The sequence below is a fragment of the Miniopterus schreibersii genome (assembly GCF_964146895.1).
Source record: "Miniopterus schreibersii genome assembly, chromosome: 1".
Taxonomy (NCBI): domain Eukaryota; kingdom Metazoa; phylum Chordata; class Mammalia; order Chiroptera; family Miniopteridae; genus Miniopterus; species Miniopterus schreibersii.
The window spans coordinates 172,420,271-172,443,821 of NC_138101.1; the positions used below are offsets into that span (position 1 = coordinate 172,420,271).

The 23,551-nt window shown below is 35.1% G+C and overlaps 1 protein-coding gene across 6 annotated transcripts in view; it reads left to right on the top strand.

Annotated features, from left to right (window-relative positions):
- SLC38A6 (solute carrier family 38 member 6) overlaps positions 1-23,551 on the top strand; it is a 96,900-nt gene that overhangs the window by 16,420 nt on the left and 56,929 nt on the right. For all 6 annotated transcript variants that reach the window (XR_013997375.1, XM_081115937.1, XM_081115941.1 and 3 more), the window contains exons 5-8: positions 2,413-2,452; positions 14,032-14,110; positions 21,501-21,583; positions 22,059-22,117. Coding sequence is in view for 5 of the 6 variants with exons in the window: in XM_081115937.1 (XP_080972063.1) it covers positions 2,413-2,452; positions 14,032-14,110; positions 21,501-21,583; positions 22,059-22,117 (261 nt within the window). In the remaining variant the exon portion in view is untranslated. The remainder of the gene's footprint in view (positions 1-2,412; positions 2,453-14,031; positions 14,111-21,500; positions 21,584-22,058; positions 22,118-23,551) is intronic.

Genomic DNA, 23,551 nt, shown 5'->3' on the forward strand with positions numbered 1-23,551 from the left:
CTCCTCATAACAGCAATTGGTTGGGCATTCATTGGTGAGAGCCATACTAAACTGATTAAAAAAGCAGGGGAAACACTTTCTTCTTCCACACGCAATCAGGAAGTAAATATTATTGTTAGTGCCATAGAACCTTCTTTTTTTTTTTTTTCGTTTCTGAAGAGCTATCATACTTCTAAAACCTATTTTCACGTTGGTTCCAAACAGGCCTTTTTCTTTTTATTTGTAAATCTGTTGTTTATGTTTTTTGCTTGTTTATTTTGTTTCTAATCTCAAAGGATACTGTATTTGTAGATGACTGAACTAATTTTTAAGAAGTCTGGAAGGAAAAAGGTATAGCTAGGTAATAGGGAAAAAACTGTATTTGCATTTAAATTAACTTCATTGTTGAAGTACAAAAAGGAATATTTTAATTATACTATGTAGCCTCCTGGTTTGGACCTTGTCTTTTTTTTTTTTTGACTGTAAGTGTCATCACTATTATCTCACATGAATATTTCCTGAATTCCTTGTATATAGCAGCACGGTCTAAAAGAGGAGCATGGATTGTTGAGAGTTGTCTTTCGTAAAACTCTAGAATAGTTGCATTATCATTTTAATGTATGCACCTGGTACTTAGTAGGCAGGTACACAGGCAGAGGGTACTCTAAATAAGGAGTTGTTTGCTTTTTAAGTCTTTTCTCTTCATTTCCACAATTGGGTTGAAACTATCTATTTCCTTCTTTCCAGATATGATATGGATAGGGATATGATATATGATAGGATAACATTGTTCTGAGAATTAAAGAAATATTTTTGAAATGTTTTTTGAACTTTTTAAGGAAGATTTTTAAAATTGTCTATAAATTGATTTATTTACTCACCACATAATATTTATTGAGCAAATACCATATGTCATGTTCTGTGGTAGACACCGAAGACAGACAGATAGACAGACAGACTTTCTAGATCTTAAATGCTTAAATTCAGCTACAAAAATGGAAAACAATCATCAATAAGTTGATATTATTACTTTTTACAATATAGTAGAAAAACCAATTTTCATGTATGGCTGACAATAAGCATCACTTGCGTACAAAAGATAGTGTACAAAAGTTCAAAATAGTCTTTTCACAAATAACTGAATTTGGGAACTAATTTTTTAGTGGGTTGATATGCAGAGTTGTTTTTTTTACCCCCCTGGGAAATGTTAGAGTGGCAATTACCACACTTCAAAGACTTCTCTCTAAATTTTTCTGTCATTAGTCTTGCTCTGCAGACTCCAAGGCCTCTAGGTCTCAGAAACTTAAATTGTTCCCGGAATAGGCAAATGCGGTGCCAGTAATGGAATTCCTAGTACAGGTGGGTCTGAGGGTGATCTGTTCCCAATCCATGTAGGACTGCCTGATCCTAGGTAGCTCGTCAGCTCCAAACATACATTGGGGGTGCAGATCCACCAAAATTTGAGTGATAGAAAGACCCAAGTGGGAGCAGAATGTTTATTTCCTCTTAGTACATGTGATTACCAAGAATGGATCGAGTGCTGTCTTTGAGTTTCCCAGGAATCTCATCAAAGATCACAAGCTAGCAGCCTGCAGGCTGAACTTAGTCCTCAAGCATATTTTGTCTGGTTCAAACCCTTTTTATTTTTAACTGATTGCCAACTAAGAATTATGAAATTCTGAAAGAATTCAATTTCTGACTTTGTTTCAAAAATCAGAAGATCTGGCTGCATTGGATCCACATGCTCATATGCCAGCAACTGATCAGAGCTGAGCAGCAGCTGCCCCATTTTGAAAGGGAGTTCACCAATTCTATTCTGCAGTCTTTACAACCTCATATTGTCTTATACTTACAGCCCATTGCATAATATTGAGTTTGGAACTTTGTTAAATTTTCAGATTTGAGAATATGTGGGCTCTCATGTTTTCTGCTCTAGATTATTATTCCCTGGGACAGGGATGTTGAAGCCTTGATGTATGCCAAGCTGATACACTCAGAAGACTATCATTTCCTTTTATGAAGTACGGCATTGGCACAGCACACCTCACGCTGTCTCGGTCTACCTACTGGAGCAATGTGGTAAACCAGTAAAAATGAGAGAATGAGACCAGACAGATTCAATTTCAACTTTTTGGTACTTTGATAACCACTGATTACTAGCTTTTTAACACTTTTAACTGTTTAAAAATGACTGCCAAGAAAATTTTCAAAAGTATTCTTTATAGTAACCATGGAACTATTAAAGAAAGGCTTTTTATGTTATGATTATTAGTTTTATGTATTACAAATGCCTGGCAAAATTTATTCTTTCCAATTTTTCTTCTCTGGATTTCTGCATCTGTTTTTTAGTAATAGTTATTGGATTTTAATAAAATACCGATCCTTTTATATTATTTCCCCTTTCATCTTCTAAGTACATTTGTTCTTTCATAGGTGCTGGTGGCAGGCACCATAGTAATTCAGAATATTGGAGGTAAGCAACTACAAGTGCACTGCTTATGCATAGGTGTGATGGAAATTATTTCCTCTTTTGGTTTCTTGCCTTACCACAGGTCTAGCTGGGAACATGAGCCACTGTAGACACAGGTAGCTTCAAAAACTATGTGTGTTGTCCTCAATCTTTTTTTTTTGTAGATTTTTTTTAGCAGCCCTTCTGGACAGTAGTTTCTAAATAAGTTCCAGGTTAACCCTTGATTACAGTCTTGCTATTAGGTCTGCAACACACCACTAAAGCATTTGCTTTCTGTACTTGTGATACTACTGAGGTACTGTATAGAGAAACTCTCCAGGTGATGCTAAAATACTTCCCCTCTACTTTTGTCCTAACCACCCCCATTGGTGGGTACTGCTTTAGTGGGAATGGTATCCTATGAGCTGTGAACAATCAGGTGTAGACAAGCAATGTCCTCTTGTAGCAGAGAAATTAAAAATGACAAAGTGGTTTAAAAATAAACCTGAGACAAACATTGTCACATTTATCTGTTATCTTGTTCCCATTAAAAAATCCCAATATCGAGAACCAAAAATTAGTGTTAATTATAGACAACTACACATTTAAACCCCAAATGTGGGAATTATGTTTGTATATGTTGTAAAGAAGTTACATAGTGCTGAACATGCGTTTAGCATTGACAAGAGTGCTAAATAAATTCTATTAGTTTAAAGCAGTGATTTTCAAACTGTGTGCCATGGCACACCAGTGTGCTGCAAGACTTTTTAAAACATGCAATACCTGACTGTTTAGTCAGAGACACTGGCCTCTTTTCCCTTAGACTGTTAAATGAAAAAAATGACAACAGCTAGCTCAACACTGGCCACCTGGTGTGAATGAATCCAAATTACACCTATTATTTTTGTCAGATTGTCAAAAAATATAATTTTTGGTGTGCTTCAGAATTTTAGTAATTAGTTTATGTGTGCCATGAGATGAAAAAGGTTGAAAATCGCTGGTTTAAAGGAATATACACAGAGAAGGTTGACATGCACTTTGGATCTTACACAAGATTGTATGGTCAGAGGAAATTTTAATCTTACTTCTTATATGTAACAGTTCAAAATAATTTAAAGATGACAGCTTTAATAAAGTCCAACTCTGATACTAGAGATCTGAACTATTTCACTTTAAGTTTTGTTCAACCGAAGTCTATTTTTAATGGGTTTCTTGGTTAAGGAAAAAATTAACATTCCCATGGCTAACATTTAGTGAGAGCTAAGCAGATTACCCAGGTTATCTTCCCCAAACACTGTTGTTATTCCTATTTTATTGATGTGGTAATTAAGAGTTCTTGGCATTGAAGAACTTGCTCATGATCCACATAGCTAAGTTATAGAGCTAAAATTTGAATCTGGGTCTTTAGAGCCAAATATTTCATCTCAGCTCTATGTGATCAGGAACCTTGCTTCTAGCTTATCCTTTGTGACTAACTTTAAGTCATATCTTGAGGCAAATTATTTTCTCACTCCAAACCTTAGTTTCCCCACCCATTCAAAAGGACTCTTGACCCAGTGGAGTTCCAGGATTCTCTTGGAGGGAATGGCTGAGCCTGTGAAGACAAGCATTTGGATATGTTGGAGAAACTGCCCTTTCCAACCTAATTTTGTATTTGTGGCTTATTTTTGTGACTTTCTGGATCAGGCAGTGACTCTCCATTGCCTCACAAATAAAATACTTCTCCATGACTTTAAAAAAATTAACATTCCAACAATAAATTGTAGTTGCCATTGTTTTGGCAATCCCGAACATTCATGTTTTAATTCTTTCAACGTTCATGGAAACGAATGTTACTGAATGAGGAATGCTTTCGCGGATGCCATACAAAATAATTTCCTTCTAACGAACACTACTTCACTCTTCAGACTAGAATTCAGTAAAACTAGTTTCTTCTATAAGGAATCTATATAATGCCATTGACTTTAAAATCTTCTTTGGAATAATTTATTTTAGCAAATATGTATTGCTTAACCGTGCACTTGTCTCTAATATGAATGTGTATTTTGTTATTTTCAGTCCGTCATTATCTTCTCCATGTGACTACTAAGCACCACCACATTTTGTATAGATTAGGTTGAGCTACTGTTTAGCATTTTATGTAGAATTTTCAATCCAGGAATTTGGATCCAAATTTGTGACCCTGGCACAATGCCTGCTATTATATTCTCTAGATCCTTCACCCTGATCCCTTCCTTGCTCTCTAGTCTTGTATGTAACCGTTATTGAACATGACTCTATTTTGGCACTTGCTGTTGTTAAAGTTACCTCTGTATATGCTTTTCTCCCCCCCCTGTATTGTAAGCTCCTCCAGGGCAAGGATTATGTCTCATTTCTCTTTGTACTCCCCGAACCTCGCGCAACACCTGAGGCTTGATGAACCTCTGTTGAACTGATTGGCACAGAGTATGGTTTGTATGAGCTAGTTCCAAGTACTTTTACGTGTTCTAGGTATATTTATTAAGAAGAGAAAAGGGGACTGCTAGACTGATTGCTACTTTTAAAGATATGAAAAGCTGAACATGAAATGCAAAGGAAGATGCTAGACTGATTCAGTATTGTTCCAGAGAGCAGAGCTGGTTCTGGTGGGACTACGGTGAAGCTCATTTGGGCTCATCTGGAACACCTTTGTAACTAAGCTGTGTAATACTGGGGATGACCTACACTCCTTTGAAAATGCTCCTTATCTCTGAGAACATTCAAACAGGGCTGGTTGGTCAAATGTCAGAATGTTCTAGAAAGGATTCCTGCATTAGGTGGCAGATAAATCATCAGTTCTCTCAACTCTGAGTTTGTTGATTTGCTTGCTTGCTTTGTTTTAGAAGCTTTTTAAAAAAAATTGACTTAGAAACAGTCACGGCGATTTTTAATGTGCCTCAAATTCAGAAAAGCAAGTAATGCTTATTTAGTTTTTAAAAGAACGTTTCCATGATTTTCTTTACATTGGTTAAAAGTTTATTTATTGACCATGCACTAAGTAATAACTGAAACATATTTCAGCTCTTTTGTCTTAGCTGTGTATACATCAGTCATTCTCTTATTTTAATTGAATTGGAAGCTTGCTCTGGTGAGCAGGACACTGGATTGGAAGTCAGATACCTTGAATTCTATCTACTCCAGTCTCTGCCATTGGGTAGCCACTCCCTTTGCCTCAGTTTTCTCTTTGTTAAGTTGCTGGAGGTAGGATGGGAAGCAGGGAGCTTAAGATCCCTTCTTATCCCAAAATTTGAATTCTAATTTTGGTACTTTGGAAGGCATGTTAATTCTTTAAGAGCATTAAATTTTTTTTATTACAGGAAACTTCAGTGGGAGGGTTATGCTTGGTTCAAAAGATGATTTGGTATTTTCTTAGGTATCTTTAACAAATCAGCAACTGCTGCTCTAAAAGCTTTCATACATGCTGGTTTTGGTCAGAAAGGGGAAGTGTCAGTTCTTGGAACTTTAGGGTGGCCGCTGAGCCTCTGAGCTTAATGACTAGGAGCTCCAGCCTGAAGAAGTAGTTCCATGATTGATGTAAGTTGGGTCTGTGGAAGCCCTGAACAGTTACTAGACCGTGTATGCTTGAAGAAACACTTATTTAGGAAGATCTTTAACATGTTGGGCGTATAACTTATTTAATGTTATTTCTTCAGAATGGATTTTGACTTTTTTCATTATTAATTAGAAATACATTGGAGCCCTGGCTGGTGTTGCTCAGTGGTTAGAACATCCACCTATGCACTGAAGGGTCACAGGTTCAATTCTCGGACAAGAGGCCTAAACCTTGGTTATGGATTCATCCTGGGCCTGGTCAGGGTGTGTGCGGGAGGCATCCAGTCATTGTGTCTCTCTCACATGGATGTTTCTCTGTCTCTCTCTCTTTCCCTCCCTTCCACTCACTAAAAATCAATGGGAAAAAGATCCTCCAGTGAGGATTAACAAAAAAAAAAGGAAAAAAAAGAAATACTTTGGATATTTATAAGGATATAAAGTGTGTAGCATTGGATTGAATTTTTACACTTCTTCCATGCCTATTTGCATATAATATAACTCGGATAGCATGAAAAATAAGATATTTTGTTGTTATTATTTTTTTAATCTTCACCTGAGGATATTTTTTTCCATTGATTTTCAGAGAGAGTGAAAGGGAGGGGGGAGAGGGAGGGGAGAGAGGGGAAAGAAAACCATCTATGTGTCTGGGCCCTACCAGGCAGGGGATGAACCCTCAACCCTTTGGTGTGTGGTCAGATGCTCTAACCACGGAGCTACACTGGCCAGGGCAAGATATTCTGGTATTATAACCTATTAGTATAAATGGCCTGAGTTTTTGCAGTGGTTTCTTAGAGAAACATAATATAATAGCTTCTGTCTAGGTCAAGTGTCACACTAGTCACTTTAATTCTACTCACCACGACTCTTCAGGGTAGGTGGTACCCTCGTTTTACAGAGGCAGGGAACAGTGCTCGGACGGCATGAGTAACTTGCTTCCCTTTGCCCCTTAATCAAGCTAGGACTCAAACCTTGCTCTGTCTGCGTCTAAAGCCTTTATTCTTTCTGCTATGATATGGTAAATGTTTGAAAAGCTATGAAAAGATTGAACGTTGAGGATTTTAAAAACTCCTTGGGGACAGGAACTATGTGTTTTCATAACTTGACCTAGTTTCTGGTAGAGCAACTCAATAAATAATACTTGTTGAGTGAATGAGACAGTTAAAAAAGTTCTACTTAAAAGCCTAAGATTTTGCCTCAAAGAGACAATTTTATATACTATATAAATGATAGAAAGAGACTTGAAAGTCCATTGAATGATTTGTAGTTTAGAATTATATAAAAATTAAAAGGTTGAAAGTATTGAGGAGAGTTAGATGTTATGTCAAATAGAAAATAAGGTATTTTGAAATCTACTGTTTTTAGGTTAGGTAATTATGTCTTAGATTAATGTTTCCTGACTTTCATTCCTTGTAACATTTAAACATTTCTCAGCTTTCTTGGGATTCTGTGCCCCTGATGAATCTATGAGAAAAATGGAACAGAGAAACCTTTACCCACAAAGTGGTCAGGAATTGCTCTTGATCAATAATTATTACCTGGATCTTTCATTGAAAACCCCGTTTATTCCCTACATCTCCACATTCCACAAAGCTAAGTAACTTGCTTATTGATGTCCTTAGTATCTAGCACATAGTAGGCATTTAGTCAGTAATGTTTATTATAGGAAGAAAGGAGGGAATAAGAGATGGAGGGCAAGAAGGAAAAAGCCAGCGACATTGCATGGGACCCCTTTCAAGGAAAAGAGAGCTTATTCACTAGGAAGGGAAGGCCACAGAATGTGTAAGTGAACATGGAGTTTCTGTAGGAAAGAGTCTACTGTCAGAACGTCCCAGGAAATCTTGTTTCCCCACCATCAGCCAGGCACTAAGCATTTGTTCCTGGGCACTAATGTATCCTAACAAGTTGATTGGAAAAAATCTGTCTTTGAACAATCTCTAAACTTACGATAGAAACAAACGTGGCTTACTAAGTTTAGTGCTTTTATTGTAAGGTTATGGGAAACTTTGCCTTTGGAAAATGGAGAGCCACATAGTAAAATACCACTGAAAAGCAATTCCTGATCTCTTCCCAGCACTAGTGAATTAGGGGCCTGAAATAGGCCAGAGCCAGAGAGAACCCCTAGCTGCCCCTTTCCACAGGAGCCCAGTGATATTTGCTGAGAGTTGTTGCTGCTGGGACACAAAGCCAGAAAAGGGGCATCTGGAAGTTTTAAATATTTAATCCTGTTACGGGCAAGAGAACTCTGGCTTAGAGTTTGAATTTAGTGTACTACTAGTAAAAGGATTAAGAACTGTAATAGCAAATAAGTATAGGTAGTATAGTTTCCACATAGTTTGTCTATCCGTGTTGCATTATGAAATTCTTAAGAACCAAGGTAAGTAGTTACGTTGTTTCAGTTCACTTGAACTCCTGAGATAGACCACCCAGTAGGCTAAAATATCCCTGGAAATCAAACAGTAAACCCTAAATTATCTTTAGTCAAGTTAGAGAAAGTCCTATTAACTATGAACTCTTACAAGTACATGATAAAAGTGAAGTTAATTGATGTTATTTCTGGTTTTATATCTTGCTCAACTCAAAATGTGGAAATGTGAGTGGCTCCTAGAAGTATATTGCATTATTGTTTTGCTCTTAAAACTATGAAAGACTACTATGGATAGGATATTCTTTCCTTAGTTCTTTAAAGTCCTAGAAAGAATGTGGAGGTTGAATCACTGCTGCATATTGTGAAAGGAAAACCCTAGACAGTAGTAGTCTTACTGAAACCTGAAATAGCTGGAATGACCCAGCTTTTCTAGTGTGGCGGGGATCCCACTAACCTTACTCCAGCAGCCTCAATTAACACCTCAGCTTGGGGACCTAAGTTTTAAGAGAAACTCGGCAGCCCTTTATGTCCTTAAGCAACATAGTTACTAAATCTCATTCATAAACAGAAAAGTATAAATAAGATCATTTTCAGTCAAGAACTATAAACATTTCAGATTCTCAGTATTTTCCAAATTTCTGATTTAATATTAGATAATTTAGAAACTATTTGGTCCTCCCCTCCCCTCCCCTCCTCTCCCCTTCCCCCCTCCCTCTTCTCTCCTTTCCTCTCCCTTATCTTTTATTTCCCCTATCTTTGCTTTTCCCTTTTTTCTTCTTTCGGTAGGATAGTGATAGATGTACTAGTTTGTGTTGTCTCCTGGGAACCAAGGATTGGGTGCGCTGTTACAATGCCATCTGCTGGTAAGATCATCTGGAGTCAAACTGCAGCTTTATTGAGCCTGAACAATACTGTCTCCCTTAGGAGAGGAAATTTGGAAGGAGTCTTTTTCACACGTACTTCCTGTGGCAAACTTTACTGATAACTTGTTACTTTAAAAAGGTATAGAAAATAATGCATTTCTTAGTAATAATTTTTATTTATAGGAACTTCAGAATAGTAAATATTCTGGTCATTTTTTATTCAAAGATCTTGATAATGATAAAACAAAGTTATATATTTTTCTAGAGTTAAGGGGGAAAAAATTTCCCCATATATTTTGATTTTCTTTTGTGTACAAATTAGGGAAATGACATTGTGGTCAGGGTTTTTTAAAAAAAAATCCTTTTTTATAAAAGACAGATTGTGTTTGTGTACTCTTTTGAGTGGGGATAGACTTTCATGGTATTTAAACATTTAGTAGGAACACCAGGTTAATGAGATGTGTTGAATATAATAAACTAGTTGCCATCCATGACTAAAAACATGTTTGAAGTAAAATTGAACCTCTCTTAGATGGAAAGGCAAAGTTATTATTTCCTCTCATAGTACATCTGTTTAGGGCTGGCTGACTAATCCTTTAAGAAGCTGCTGAACTTCCTCCAAGTGCTGAAAACCTAATTCTGTTTTAAAAATAGCTGTATGTAATCTTATCTTCATGTGTGTATTTCAAGTGTTTAACACAAAGGATAATTATTTTTGTAAACTAATGATTCCTTAGGCCCAAACTCCAATTGGGGCTTTATGTATGTATGTATGTATGTATGTATGTATATATGTGTATGTATATATGTGTATTTACATTTGCATATATATATATTTTAAGGGGTCCTGAGAAAAATAGTCCATAACAGTACAGAGTTTGTGAGAAGAGGAGTTGGTTTTTGTTTTAATTTTTTTAGATTTCAGCATAGTGTTAATGTCTCAAATGTGTGAGAATAGGAAACTTTTCTGAACTACAATAATAGTTGCTGATCCAGTAGAATCATAGTGGTAGAGTCCTATCCATAGTGTCCTAGCAGGTTGAGTCCTACCACGAAACTCCTCAGCCTGTCTGAGGAATCTAGGACTAAGCACTTCACCAACCCCTCTTACAAAAATGAAGTATGCTGAAAATACATTTCAACGTGAAATGAACATTGTAAGTGCTCTAAAGCTTCTAATTTTCTGTGCTGTATAAATTCTTTGAACCCAAATGTTAAACTTGGCATCCAGAAACAATTTATTGTTTAAATGCTGCTGATAAAAGAAAAAAGGATAATCCTGGGGAATGATCCTCTTGATAGACTTTCTTTCTCCTTTGCAGTGGCGGATTTCTTCACTTTGCACCTCGCGTTCCCACCGCAGAACAGTTAATAGTGCAGGTTCCTCAAGCCAGCCTGGCTGTTCCCACCACCGCTAGCTCGGGCAAGTTACTCCTTCGTGCCTCCATTTCTTCACCTGGAGATAAATACCTGCCTCGCGGGTCTGTGGTGAAGGTTAGATGAGAGGTGCCTTATGAAGCACTTGGAGCACTGTCAAGCACGCAGCAGGCACCCAAACCGCACACTGTCCGCTGTCCTCATGCTTGTCCCGCGGATCCCCTTCCCCTTCTCTCTGCTTCTGACCTCTCTCCCCTCAGCCTCCGTGCTGCCAGCTCGTGTGTTCCTCTTTATGGTTAGACAGCCAGCATTAATACCTTACCACTCGCTATTGCCTCATCACATCTTACCCTATTTTACTAATTTCTTTTTATATAAGAATTGCTTTTCCCACATGGTTTTTAAAGAATACTTTCAACTTCTATGTTTTGATTAGGTTGACAGATTTTAAAAATTTTCTTCCCAGGGCAGTTTCCATTAAATGAGTTCTATTATGTTTAAAATGAAGGAGAAAAGAACACCTATTTAGTTAATGTGGTGAAACTAAATGATGTGTAATGGTTGAATACCTGTCATCAAGGTATGTCTTCTAGCACTGGTTCTGGCTTTGGTGGTGTGTAGGCCAGAACCACTTAACCATAACCATGACTCTTATGGATGACCCTGTTACAGCTATTAATTTAGAGTACAGCATGGTGTGTCTTGTATTAGGAGTCTATTCTATGTATGGATGTCAGTAAAAATCATTTACAAATTCTTGCTTATGACCTGTCTCTAAGATGTCTTTAAACACTTCCTTATGCCATTAATAGAAGACATAAGACAAAAGGTGTGACAGGCAGCTATTTGATCTAGTGAGCCTTTTGGTTAAAAATCAATAGATATATGAGCTTTCTTATTCATATCATATCTTTGAAACTTTTCCAGTTTATTTTACTAAGCTGATTGTTCTTTTCATGTGAATCTAATTAAGATGTATTTCCTAGCTTAATGTATAGTTTTGTTTCCTTTCTGTATTATATATAATATGTTAAGGTGCTAGTCCTTGCAATAAAGTTTACTTGCAGTTAAGAAAAAATAATTTAGACAGTGGAAAGGATAGTGCCTTTCTTTGTTTTCCTACTTAGTCAGTGGGGCTTTTCCCTATCATGAGTTCTGTGCTTCTGTAGCTCTTAAAACAAGCACCAGCATTCTCTCAGAAAGCAGCAGTATTTTGCCTGTTTTATTATATTTTTATATCTTGTATGCTGAGATCTTTTTTGGAGAGAGAAACATTTGTTTGCTGAGTTTACATTTCTTGAAATATACATGATTCTTGAGACTGGAATCTAATGAAATCGGACACCCATTTGAAAACCAGAGTTAAGGCTACAGCAGGGGATAAAAGTGATCAAATGATTAGCCAGGGGCTAATAGAATTCTGGGAAGAATGACAGATTGTATATTAGAAAGAAATATGATCTCATATTCATTGAAGCTTTTTACAACTAAAGATCTAAAAGAAATAATAGAAAATTACTGAAAGAGATGAATGTCTGAAACTTCAGAAATCCATGTGGTGTTGGATTAATCCAAGCAAGAAAGACTGATGGGCAGATAATAAGTTACATTGTGTAGGAAGTCTGCATTCCTTGTTCTCAGGGTATTTTTGTCTTTTTTTTTTTTCCTGGTAAGATATATTTAAGTAGCTCTAGGCCAGCTTCAGAAAATTCAGTTTCTGATTTTTATCATCACACCATATGTGTATGATTCTTTGGTCTAGATAAAGTATTATAAACAGAGACTTCAAATCCTTGAGTGGAAGAAATTAAACCAAATTGGTAGCATTTTTCCTTGTGAGAGTGTAAACAGTATAGAACACCTTTTCACATACAGTCAGTTATAATAACCCTCAAGTCAAAGAGGGTGTGAAGAAATGTACTGTACTGCTGGGGGAAAACAAATAGTCACAAAGTGGAAAATGTGTATATGTACATTTTCATTACAAAGAAGTGGTTACTTAACTGTTGTAAATCTTACTTTGCCATAGGTACATGTTATTTTACTTAAAAAAATTGAATGTATGTTTGTTTGTGTGTTTTCTATCTTCATACAAATTTATACACAAAGTAGTACATATATATTCTTTTTTTCTGTCTCCAGGGTTGACTGGTCAGACAGCACTGTAATTGTGCAGAAGTTCAGCTTCTTTTAAATATGTTGATTGAGAAATACACATTCTTCTTAAACTCTTTGAACCTTTTAATCACTTCCCCCTAGATTTTTGCCTTTCAGATTTGGCATTCATTCGTGTTCTTAGTTTCTGTAGGTCTAAGGAGAGAGTGAGGGGTGTCTGAAATATATAAGTAATAAAATTAACGTGCACGCAGAGTGCACTCTTTACTTTCCATGGACATCTTCTTTTTGGCTCTTTTTCCATATATAGTTAATCTCTGGGGGAAAGAGAGATTAATTACTCTGTTAAACTGACATTCTGACTCCAAATCATCCGGGTTTTTATATACTTAAGCATTTAAGCTTAAACTCAAGTATTTCTATATCAGTGAGTTCTGTACTCTGTAGCCATAGTAAAACAGTTATTTCCCAGTATGTAATGGAAGGTTTATAGGATTTCGTTTTTGGATTTTTTTTTTTTTTTATAGCTACATCAGAAATAACATCATTATTAAAATGCTGTAAAAGCTGTTTGTTTTTTTTCTTGAATCCTCTCAGGTAAAATGTGAGAAATAATGCAAGCTTCAGGTTTCAGTAACATAATACAGATGAGCCCTGTTAATAAAGTAGAATAAAAGTTATAAGTTTTATTCTTTTAATGTGCCTAATGGTTTCCATTGAATCTTTTATAATCTGTTTTAGAGGACAATTAAAAATGTAATTCATTATGCACTTTGTTTTTGTTTTGCCATAACCTGTCCATATGTGTGTGGGGGCGGGGGAACAGAGAAAGGGCAAGAGAGGGAGACTTCTAGAGGGAGGTCCCTCTCTAGTAAGAAAGAACAAATTATCAAAGTTATTAGCTATACTTATACTCCTGTTTCTATATCAGTTGTTGCTAAACTAACCTCTAATGCCTTGGACAGGGGTGACATAACAAAAGTTTTGCAAAATTTCAACCAAAATTTCATTTATAAATGACCTATAATCAATACCCTTTCTCTTACCAAAATGATTTGAAACTTGAATCATTGAAATGTAACTTGGACTTGAAATGTAAACAAAGGATACTTAGTGAACTTAGAATTCTTCTTCCCTACAGAGTTAGTTATTTCCATTCTTGGTATACATGTATATATGTACCTTGAGGACAGTGCAGTATAAGTTAATCTTCCACATAGTCCCAGTGGGGATCTGTGTTTCTGGATAAGTTATTCTTTAAGTGGTTGGAAATGATAGAATTCTAACAGGAATTCTTTTTATTCTTTTTGCAGCTATGTCATCTTATCTTTTAATTATTAAAACAGAGCTTCCTACTGCTATTTCAGAGTTTTTGCCTGGCGACTATAGTGGGTAAGAAAAAAATACGTCACACTGTGTCCATTTTTTAATTAATTCAATAAATATTAAGCGAGTGGAAAGTAAAACAAACGTAGTCCCTGCCCTCAAGACACTTACATCTTAGGCAGGAGCAGAGTAGCAATGGAGAAGCAAACACTCAGCAGACGGTTATTGATGATCCATTTTGTACAGAGCACTGTGCTGCGAACCCTCTGAGGTGCAGGTGGGACCCTTGCAGCTGGGCCAGGTATGAGCTAGACCTTGGAGAAGAGCAAAGGGTGACAGCCGGGGCAGGTAGGAGCTAGGTCTTGGAGAAGAGCAAAGGAGACACTCCTGGGATATGCAAGGCTGGGCGGGGGGATGGAGGGAGACACAAACACTGAGAGTGAAGGACAGCCAAGCATGGAGGGGATAGTGCCTCTGTCACTTTCAGCCAACCACAGTATAAGGATAAGTCACTTTGGGAAAGTTACAGCCATACTTGTGTGAGATTCCTATTATAAAGCATGATTTGAAAAAATAAATTATTTTCAGGCACTGTTTTTTTTAACAATATTATAAACAATGCCAAGTCACATTATACCTTTTCTCCTTATTTTAAAAACACTGTTTTCTCAGTGACTCGTCTCTTTTTTATGGGGGGAAACACAGATTAATTATACTTTTCAACGATGTAGAACAAGAAAATTTGAGAAAAATAAACTCAAAAAGATAGAATAAATTATTTTGTTATCAAGTTATTTTACGTAATTTCTAAACTACAACAAAAAAGGCGGTCAGACTTTTAGATTTAAATATTTGGTTGTTTTGCTCCAGTATTTGAACTTTTTCTGGTTTAAAGGGCAAGTTTTCAAAATTTAGTTTTTAGCTTTTGTAACTTGGCTTTCTTGAAAGAGTTCTACTAAGATAACTGCAAATACATATTTATAAGGAAAGTATGGTATACTTTATTTTTCATTAAATTTATTGGGGTGACATTTGTTAATAAAAAGTATGGTATACTTTAGATCTCACTAAGGACTATCAAGAAAATGTGGTTGAAAAAAGATAGGTAGAAGTTCTTAATGATTTTCATTACCAGAAAAATTGTTTAGTACTTTATTAGTTCACAAGGTTTCCACATTCATTATCACACTTGATGCTCACAAGTACCTTGGTGTGTTTTTTTAACAAGTACCTTGTTTTATCTACAGCTGTTTTATAGTTACTTTTAAATTTTATGCTCTTAGTTTGATAAATAATTCCTATAAGAAATAGCTATGTGAAAATCACTTTTGTGCTTGCAGTAAAAATATCGCAGACAACTTCTGTTACTCAAGAAGTTCTATGTGATATATTTCTTTTATAACTCAGGGCTAAGAACTCAAGGCAACATGAGGTAAAATGAATGTTAAACTCAGAGTAAGGGGGTGTGTGTCCTACCCATTTCATATTCAGTAACTCAGGAAATTAACTTCTTTTCACCATGGAACTTAATTTTGAGCCTTAGTTTTCTGCAGCTGCTGTAATGGGGGTGCTGGTATCGCCTTTTTAACAAAATGGTTGGGATGATGAAATAAAATACTATACGTACACATGCTTTTGTAAGTTGACAGCATAGTGTCAATATGCAGAATTAAAAGAGAAGAAATTTCAATAATGACTACATTAAAGATGATTTTTTTCTTATTTGCTCTGCTTGCCAGGAAGGTCAGAGTCAATTCTGAATGTGAATGTTTTGCATAAACTATGTTAATCCTAATTGTTGTCACACGTATGTGTTTTCCTTTTTCTTCGTGCTGAATTTCACATTTTTTATTTGTTATATGTGTTTGTGGAAAGAGGAGGGATAAAAATACATATTCAATTTTAGAAATAATTAAGGTAGCATATGACAGAACTGCTACTAAAACTTAGGTATTTTTTCTCTAAAAGTGATACTTTTACCATAGCTTCATTTAAATCAATTGCTATTTGCTTTTTTTTCTGGCTTGTTTAAAAAAATAAAAATTAACTCTCATCTTACTTATGTTAGTATAAAATTGATAAAAATGTTATTTTTACATGTCACACATTGAGTTTTGAAAATTATATACGTAAAAATACTGTGGCCAATTTGCATTATCTCTGTTATGATGTTTTAAAATTGCACATTTTAACAGCTTTGGGTTTAAAATCTAATATATATTTGCTTATTTTGGATTTCAAAGTTTTGGAAAAATTAGTAAGTGACTATATTGGTTAGAATGCAGATAAATCATTAGTCTTTAAAGCTTAATGCTGTAAAATAATTAAGAAACATGTTATGGTAATTTACGTAACTGTCTAGGGCAGTTTATTTCTGGGTAGGGTTACATAGCAATATTTTTTTCAATGAGATCAATCTGCTATTGATAAGCTTTTGTTTTAGAGTTTGATTTACAGTGACTTGCAGCTAAGATCTTAGGTGAGCTTATTTTCTGAGTCGTCTGTGAGATTTGATGTATCTTTGTGAAACATAAACCTTTACAAAGATGTTATTTAAAAGAAACTTTATGTTCATAATATACCAATTTAAAAATTACTATTAGAAGTCAGAAGCTATAACAGGTATACCAAACTATTATAAGACATCTATATTTTTCATAGGATAACTTATATTTTAAAAATCTATGGCTGTTAAAATTTGGAAGCGCTCTGTTAACATTTAATGATCTTGTCAGGGGAATATGATTGACCCAATTAAGTTGTCTTGCATTTGAGTTACAGAATTGATATGGGATGTGAGTTAGACCCTAATTCAGAACACATGATACTCTTGTTCCATTCCATTCGAGAATGAAATTAAAGCAACTTATAAATAAATCTGGTTTTCATTAAAATATGGGGGGAAGAAAACATCTGCATGCCAAAGCACTTGAAATACAGCTTAGGGTTTAGCTTCTATATTTCATACTTGGAACACTTTTATCATATAGGATTAAATCCACAGATCAAACAGGTTTTCTAGGAAGTGTAGTATAGAACCTTTTACTCTAATTCTATTAGCTTAAAGAGAGTGTATGTTTATATCACAGTAGGAAAACAGGGGCTCTCTTTGATAATTATTTTCCCCTGCTTAGGAAAGAACTTAAGATTAGGGTAGTCTTTTAAAATCTTGATTTATAAAATATACATACTTAATATGTGCTTTTTGAGATTTCTTTTTACTGGTTTGTATTTTAAAAGTTTATTCACCTCTGTGACATGCATGGTGAAATGTAAACTAACTTGGCTGTGTATTACTATATTGCCTTTATTGTTGACATTATTAATGTAACTTAATAAGGGTAAGAAATGATTAATAATAACCAGTAGCCACACAGGGATAGATAAGTTATATTTTGAATAGGGTTTTTTAATTTTAGGAATTTAAAGTCATTCTAGTAAAGAGGAGAGTAAAGGAAGCACAGTCTTGAGAAAAATGAGGCAGTATCGGGAAAACACCATAAACTCAAAGTGACTCTTCAGGAGAGGGGAATATTTCCATTGCTTCTCCCTAAGATCACCCTCATTCCTCTGCTGATTGTGCTGACATATGAGATGAAGCTGTTGAACCAGGTGATCTGTGAGGTCCCTTCCAGCTCTAATGTGCCATAACTGTGATTCTGAGTGACTGCTGGGAGGAGGTGAAGTCATCTTCAGCCCGCCAGCTCAGTGCTGTGGGCGGTCACATGGCTTCTCTGAACATGAGTGAAATTGTGATTTGAAATGATTTCAAAGTGTTCCTTTATCCTTACGCAAGAGAAAAGAGCCTGGTCCTGAGGATTAGCGTGCTCCCTTCACAGCTCTACCTTCCTGACAGCGGGGACAGCAGCACCAACAGCTGGATTCTGCTCTGGCGCTCCTCTGGGCCCCTCTCCTCCTGGCGTTGCAACTGTCTGGGTCTGATACTGAGTCCCCGGGGAAGGCGATTTCAGGCACAGAGCCCTGGGCTTTTTGCCAGCTTAAGAAGTTTAGTTGCCAGGTGTTCCTCAGTGAGGGGTATTTTGCATTTCTCATTCTGATTCATACCTGGTTAAGGGTGGCTAGAAGATGAACACACCGAATACCGTTTTGCTTTGTTAATATGTGTCCTCTCTCAGGCCTCCCTCCTACCAGGAACTGAGGGGCATGTGAAAATGCAGAGGGCACAGCTTCAAGTCCGTTAGACCTAGAAGTACTTGTCCATAAGTTTTCGTTTCTGGCACATGCATTTCCTAAAGACATGGATTAGGGTGGAAAAGGGCAAGTTGTGATCATGGCACTATTTCTGCTGTTGTTCCTTCTGTCCTGTTAAAGAGGAAGCTGTTAGCACCCACAGTGCCCATTAAGGATACATTAGAGGGGACTTCCTCATAAACCAGATATTTCATTGTTAATATATAGAAACCCAACTGATTTCTGTATGTTGATTTTGTATCCTGTAACTTTACTAAATTTGTTGATTAGTTCTAACAGTTTTTGTGTTGAGTCTTTAGGTTTTTCTATATATAAGATCATATGATCTGCAAATAAAAACAGATTTATTTACTTCTTTCTTTCCAAAGTGGATGCCTTTTATTTCTTTATATTGCCTGATTGCTCTGGCTGGGACTTTCAGTACCATGTTGAATAAGAGTGTTGAGAGTGGGTACCCTTGCCTTGTTCCTGATCTTAGAGAAAATGCTTTCAACCTTTCACTATTGAGTGTGATGTAAGCTGTAGGTTTGTTGTATATGGTCTTTATTATGTTGAGGTATGTTTCTTCTATACCCAATTTGCTGAGGGGTTTCATCATGAAAAGCTGTTATAGTTTGTCAAATGCTTTTTCTCCATCCATTGAGATGATCATATGATTTTTATCTTTCATTCTATTAATGTGCTGCATCACATTTACTGATTTTATATGTTGAATATCCCTTCATTCCAGGGATAAATCCACTTAATCACGTTGTATGATCCTTTTAACATGCTATTGAATCTGGTTTGCGAATACTTGGTTGAGAATTTTTGCATCTATATTAATCAAGGATATTGGTCTGTAATTTTCTCTTTTAGTCGTGTTTTTATCTGGCTTTGTATTAAGGTATGATGGCTTTGTAAAGTGAGTTTGGAAGTGTTCCCCCCCTCTTCAATTTTTTGAATGAGTTTGAAAAGGATTTACATTAATTCTTTTAAATGTTTTTGTAGAATTCACTAGTAAAACTATCTGGTCCTAGGCTTTTCTTTTTGGGGAGGCTTTTGATTACTGATTCAATAGCCTTACTTATTATTGGTCTGTTCATATTTTTTATTTCTTCAGGATTCAGTGTTGGTATGTTGTATGTTTCAAGGAATTTATCCATTTTCTTGATAGAATATGGCAGTGGGACACTTTGGTTATCTGATAGAGACAGAGGTTGATTATCACCAACTTAGAATTCTGAGAACATCTGCCAAATTATTTGAAAAAGTAATCCCTATTGTCTTTGATGCTCCTGGCTCCCATATTAGTATGGATTTTACTTTGTTATTGTTGTGCATTTACATATATAAATATATATGTTTCAGTGTAAAAATGACAGCTTTATTACAGAAAATTTAGAAAAGAAAGCGAATAAAAATGATACATAATACCATCTCTTGTCTAATCACTGTTATCTTTTAATTTCCTTTGAATTTTTCCACAAAAGCTTTTAAAAAACATAACAAATAATAATACGTCTTGTATTTCTGTGATTACCATTTTCCATTTTACTAAACTCTCTTTTTAAAAAAGCTGCACAGTATTTCATTGAGTATGTTGTTATTGACATTTTCTATTGTTGGATATATAGAATTTCCCCCAGCTTTTTAATATTATAATAATGTTGCATTCACAACTTCATGCATGTAGAATTCTTTATATTTTAGATTATTTTTTAGAGTAGATTACCACATTTTCATTGCTCTTGCTACATATTATCAGTGTTTTCCCCCAAGATAGTACTAGATTGACAAGGTCACTAGCAACATGTGAAGGACCAGTTATGCTACATCCTCAAATATTATGTTTAAAATAATTTTACTAGTTTAATTTCAACAGCCTCATTATTTCTTTCTTTAATTGCATCAGAGATTGGATTTTTCGTCATGTGTATTTACTAGGTGTACTTCTTTCATGAGTTGTTTGTCCTTTACATACTGAAGTAAAGTCTTTACTATTAAAGTCTTGGGAAATTAACTCTTAACTTTTTAAAACTTCTGCACAGGTATTTTATATTGAAAAATTAAAATCATATATATGCAAACAAGGAGAAAATAAAATTGCTCATATTGCTACCACATAGAAATATCTACCTTTTGTATTTTAAGTATATTCTTCAGATTTTTAAAAAATGTGCACTCAGTTTTTAAAAATAATTAAATACATCATCACATTTTAAACCTATCTTTTCTAATTCAACATTCTAATGACTTTATATGAAAATGTTATTAATTTTTTTGTCCTTTCCTGAAAATTTGAAAATTATAAACTATAAAGAAGAAAAATTACCCATTATTCTACTGCCCAGAGATAATGGCTGTTGGTTTATTGCAATTCCTTTATATTTTTAATGAATCTATATTCTTCCTCAAAATTGCTATCATGCTCTATATATATGTTTACTGAATATTCATTATATTATTATGTCTATGAAATGACCTTTTATGATTGTACCATGGTTCCATAATTTATTTTTAAATTGTCATGGTTTTAGATGTGTGTTTCCAGTGGTTATTCTTTTAAATGTTTTCAAAAAACATCTTTTTACAAAAATTTTTGTTCTTGTTACTGATTGTTTCCTTATTTTTAAAACTTAAAAAAAAATATTTTTTATTGATTTCTAGAAAGAGAGGAAGGGAGAGGGAGAGAGAAACATTGATGTGAGAGTGAAACATCAGTTGGCTGCCTCCTGCAAGCCCCCCACTGGGAGTCAAGCCCGAAACCCGGACATGTGCCCTGGCCGGGAATTAAACCGGTTACCTTTTGGTGCATGTGATGACACTCAACCAACTGAGCCACACCAGCCAGGGCTGTTTTCTTATTTTTAATGGTCTTTTATAAGTGTTATGTATTTGAAGGCTCTCATTATCTATTGCCAACTTGCTTTTCAGAAAGGTGATATACAAAATTTTTACTTTCACCAGTTTTGTGCACCTCATCACTCCTCAGCAGCATTGACTATTATCTTATTTTTTAAATTATTTGCTAATTTGGTCATTGAAAAATGGCATTTCATTGTTTTGATACATTTTTAAAATATAACTTCATTAGTAAGAATATCAGAATCCTACACACACACACACACACACACACACACACACACACACACATATTTTAACAAAAGGAAGTGGGCTTTTCATGTGTGTGTGTGTGTGTGTGTGTGTGTGTGTACCCAAACACTGGAGTCCTGTGCCTAAAACAGAACTTTTTTTCTAATAGGTCTTGGTATCTTGACGGACAAACACTACTAATCATCACTTGTGTTGTCATTGTGTTCCCTCTGGCACTTCTTCCTAAAATGGGTGAGTCTTTGTTGAAGAAAACATTATTTGTTTAAAAGAAAGAACAAAGAAAGAAAGAAAATAATATTAAGGGGCTTTGAAAGTTCACAGTACCACATTTTCAGCAGAAAGGTGGTGGTTGTGCGTAGTTTTGAACTTGGACTTATTTTAGGTTGTTCAGCCTTCAGCCCTGTCTAGTTAACCTATCACTTGGTTTGCAGTAGTATTTTGTCTGCCCCACTAAAATAAAATCTTTACAGCGGAACATTAAAGAGCAGCCTTTCCTTACAGTGTGCCATTAGTGGTAAGCCAGTTCCAATTCTGCCGTACAGAGCTGCGTAAACGGCCTGTGACAGATAGCTGGAATGTTATTCTCGGCCCCGAGCCCCAGACACCAAGCGCTGTAATAGAAAACATGCCCAAGATGTATAGCTTTAGCTGTATGTTAGGATCATTTTCCTTATAAATTGCTTTTTATTTTACTGTTATTTTACAGGCTTTCTTGGCTACACAAGTAGTTTATCATTTTTCTTTATGGTGTTCTTTGCTCTTGTGGTAAGTTTAAAATATAGTGTATTACTTATCTCCTCACTAAAATTCAACTCATTGTCTTAATGTCTTTTTTTCTTTTAACTCTTTTGTTTTGGGGAGGTATCCCATTTTATTTCAATGTGTTATTCAAAAGCGCTTTATTTCAAAAAATTATTTTCTTCATTTTATCTGTTTTGAAGAGGTTTAGCTAGACCAGCATTTCAAGTTCAGTATCACTTGTGGTTAATTAGAAAGGAGAGCACGCCAGTTCTGTTAAAACCTTAGATGGAGTGTAATTCTTGGTGTAGGTTGTGTATCACTTTATTTCAGTACAATACTCTGTGAGTGTGTGTGTGTGTGTGTGTGTGTCTCGGGGTACTCAAGCATGAGAATCAGTCTGGTTTCTAATCTGTAAAATAATTTGACACTAGTTATTTAATTATGAAACTTTGTTCCATTAATGAAGCAAGAGTTTCTGGGACGTAACTGTTGAGATCTAGTAGGAACTGGGATGTCTGGTATATTCAGTATAGATAAGTTCTCATAAAACTACTACTGCAGAGAAACTGGTGTATTCAATATAGATAAGTTATCATAAAACTACTACTGCAAAGAAATATTTTTCTTTACATGTGTAATATTTCTTACTTTAAAAATTAGCTTATTTTATTATAGGAAAAATATCAGATGGTAAACTTAATTTACTATTCATAAAATAATTTAATATAAAGATAAAAGAGAATTTGAATTTCTTATTTCCTTCTAATTCTTCTAAAACAGATTTTAACCTCTCAAAGATAGTATCTCTGTGTGAAATTTTGAAAAAGTTTTTTTTCTCTTTGCGTAGCAGTTTATTCCACAGTTTCTGTCAAACCTTAAGTAGGATTAAACATTTTAAACTTGCCAAAAGAATATATATTTAAATGGCTTGATTAAACTTTTAAATTCATAAGCTTGATTAAATTCTCCCTTATTAATGAGAAATGAGTAAAAGAAAAATGCCACCTAAAAGAGCAAGATACTACGTCAGTAGTTAAACCATATTAAGTAGCCAGATTTCTGTGCTGTCCAAACAATCTAAGAAGCGTTTAACTTAGTCTGAGCTGATCTTCTGGGATACAGGGATAAAACAACTCCAGATCACTTTAATGAGTAGAAGTGACATTGGTTTCCGTGTACAAAAAACAATTATACTTTAATGAATGCTCTTAAAACTCAAAATACTCAGCAATTTTACATTTAATCATTTGTCGAATTTATCAACATTGTCCTCCCTCTTCAAATTGTCTGACTTGTATCTTACAAGTGAATTGAACATACACTTTCTTTTATTTTTCTTCTTCCAGCTTTATTGAGATATAATTGCATACAGCACTGTATAAATGTAAGGTGTCCAGCATAATCACTTGACTTATATATATTGTGAAATGATCATCACAGTGAGTTTAGTTAACATCC